The sequence below is a fragment of the Dysidea avara genome, chromosome 15 (assembly GCF_963678975.1).
Source record: "Dysidea avara chromosome 15, odDysAvar1.4, whole genome shotgun sequence".
Lineage (NCBI taxonomy): Eukaryota > Metazoa > Porifera > Demospongiae > Dictyoceratida > Dysideidae > Dysidea > Dysidea avara.
The window spans coordinates 14,190,739-14,192,710 of NC_089286.1; the positions used below are offsets into that span (position 1 = coordinate 14,190,739).

General features: G+C 42.3%; 1 protein-coding gene across 1 annotated transcript; it reads left to right on the forward strand.

Moving 5' to 3' along the window:
• Positions 1 to 310: 310 nt before the first annotated feature.
• LOC136245348 (uncharacterized) lies at positions 311 to 1,697 on the forward strand. Its single transcript, XM_066036825.1, has 2 exons — positions 311 to 787; positions 843 to 1,697. Exons 1-2 carry the CDS (start codon positions 311 to 313, stop codon positions 1,695 to 1,697), a joined length of 1,332 nt encoding a protein of 443 aa, XP_065892897.1.
• The last annotated feature ends 275 nt before the right edge of the window (positions 1,698 to 1,972 follow it).

Here is a 1,972-nt window from a genome sequence, read left to right on the forward strand (position 1 = left end):
CAATCCAGCGGATATTCCTTCAAGATTGTTTGTGGCAGAAGATCTTGTCAACAATGATTTGTAGTGGAATGGACCGTCGTTTCTTAAGGCTCCCATTCATCAATGGCCAAACCTACCTACAACCTATGACAGAGAGAAGGCTATTGAGGAATTGGTAAAGAAACCTTGTGCTGTCACGCATGCACTGGCAGTTGTAAATCATGCAAGTGTAGCCATTTTAAATTTGCAGAGAATTATTGATCTGGAGAGATTTGGTTCAAGACTAAGACTGTTGAGAGTGACTGCTCTGGTGATAAAATTCACTAAGACCATGATTCAGAAGATCAGAAAGCAAGATAACCCTGAACCTAAGGGTTTGTCAGCCCTGGATTTGAAATTAGCAGAAGAGCTGTGGGTGAAGTCAATTCAGCAGCGAGTCTTTGCAAACGAGTATCATGATTTATTACTGAAGAAAGAAGTTTTTCTGAAACAGTTGCACCTTTTCTTAGATGACAGAGGAGTGATCCGCTGTCGTGGCAGGCTTGGCAGTGCATCAGTTCCGTCATGCTCTAACAATCCTACCTTGTTGCCACAAAAACACTGGTTCTCTACATTGTTAATTAGCTATCACCACCAATGTGTTTTACATGATGGGATAAGGGAAACCCTGAATTCAGTTCGAAGGAGCTATTGGATTATAAGGAGTCGCGAAGCAGTAAAGAAGGTCATTCGGAAATGTGTTATCTGTTTAAGGATCGAAGGGAAACCTTACCCGGCACCAGTACCACCAGATCTCCCCGAAGAACGTGTAAGTGAAGGACCACCATACCTTAATACTGGTATAGATTTTGCTATATGTTAAGGATTCTCAAACAACCAATGGTCAATCCAAGGTTTATATTTGTCTGTTCACATATGCCTCCACAAGAGCAGTACATCTGGAGCTCACCGCAGATTTGACCAGTACTACTTTCCTACTGGCCTTTCAACGATTCACTAGTCAGAGAGGATTGCCAGCAGTCATTATCACAGATAATGCCAAGACATTCAAATCAGCATCATCTGATGTTAAGAAGATAGTCAGATCACAAGAGGTGCAGCAATATATGGTCAATCATCAAGTTCACTGGAGTTTTATTTTGGAGAAGGCCCCTTGGTGGGGGGGTTTCTGGGAGAGGATGGTTGGCAGTGTGAAGAGATGCCTCAAGAAGACTGTGGGCAGAGTGTGTTTAAGTTTTGAGGAGCTACGCACCGTGCTAATGGAAGTAGAAAGAACATTGAACAACCGACCATTGACTTACCTATACGATGATGATGAAGGAGTATCTCAGCCCCTGACACCGGCAGATTTAATTTATGGACGACAGATTATTACCACCCCAAATGGACGTCAGTTTGAAGTGAAGAGCACAGCGAGGGTATTGACTAAGCGAGCTCGTCATCAGTTTCGAGTTTTGGATCAGTTTACAAAGCAGTGGAGACGAAAAAATTTGCTAGCCCTGAGGGAGTATCATCACTGCAGAAATGAGAAACAGAGAGTTGTTAATAGAATCAAAACAGGAGACATCGTGGTGATGAAAGAGGACCACACCGGACGATGCTGGTGGAAGCTGGGACAAGTTATTGAACTGTTGAAGGGAAGAGATGAGCTGGTACGTGGTGCACGTGTTCAAGTTTTGAATAATGAGAGGAAACCTACTGTCTTGTGTCGACCATAGCAGCATCTCATCCCATTAGAAGTAACTGAATAGACAATAATTTGTTGTAAGTTTGGAACTTTGATTACCTGGGGTAATCAACCCCGGGAGTGTCACACACTTTTAGGGATTCTAGGAACATTTAATTTTTTGTTTTGTATTTACATGAAATATTGTGTGTGATGTCATTGTACAAACTAAGTCACATGATTATCAGTCTTCCTAACCCCACGGGATCGTAACATGAACTGATGGTGGTCTAAAGACATCACTGTGTTATCATCGGAATTACTTTC

Coding starts and splice junctions, on each gene's coding strand:
- LOC136245348 (XM_066036825.1), top strand. CDS start 311: ATGATTCAGAAGATCAGAAAGCAAGATAACCCTGAACCTAAGGGTTTG. Junction 788..842: donor CAGATCTCCCCGAAGAACGT/GTAAGTGAAGGA, acceptor CTATATGTTAAG/GATTCTCAAACAACCAATGG.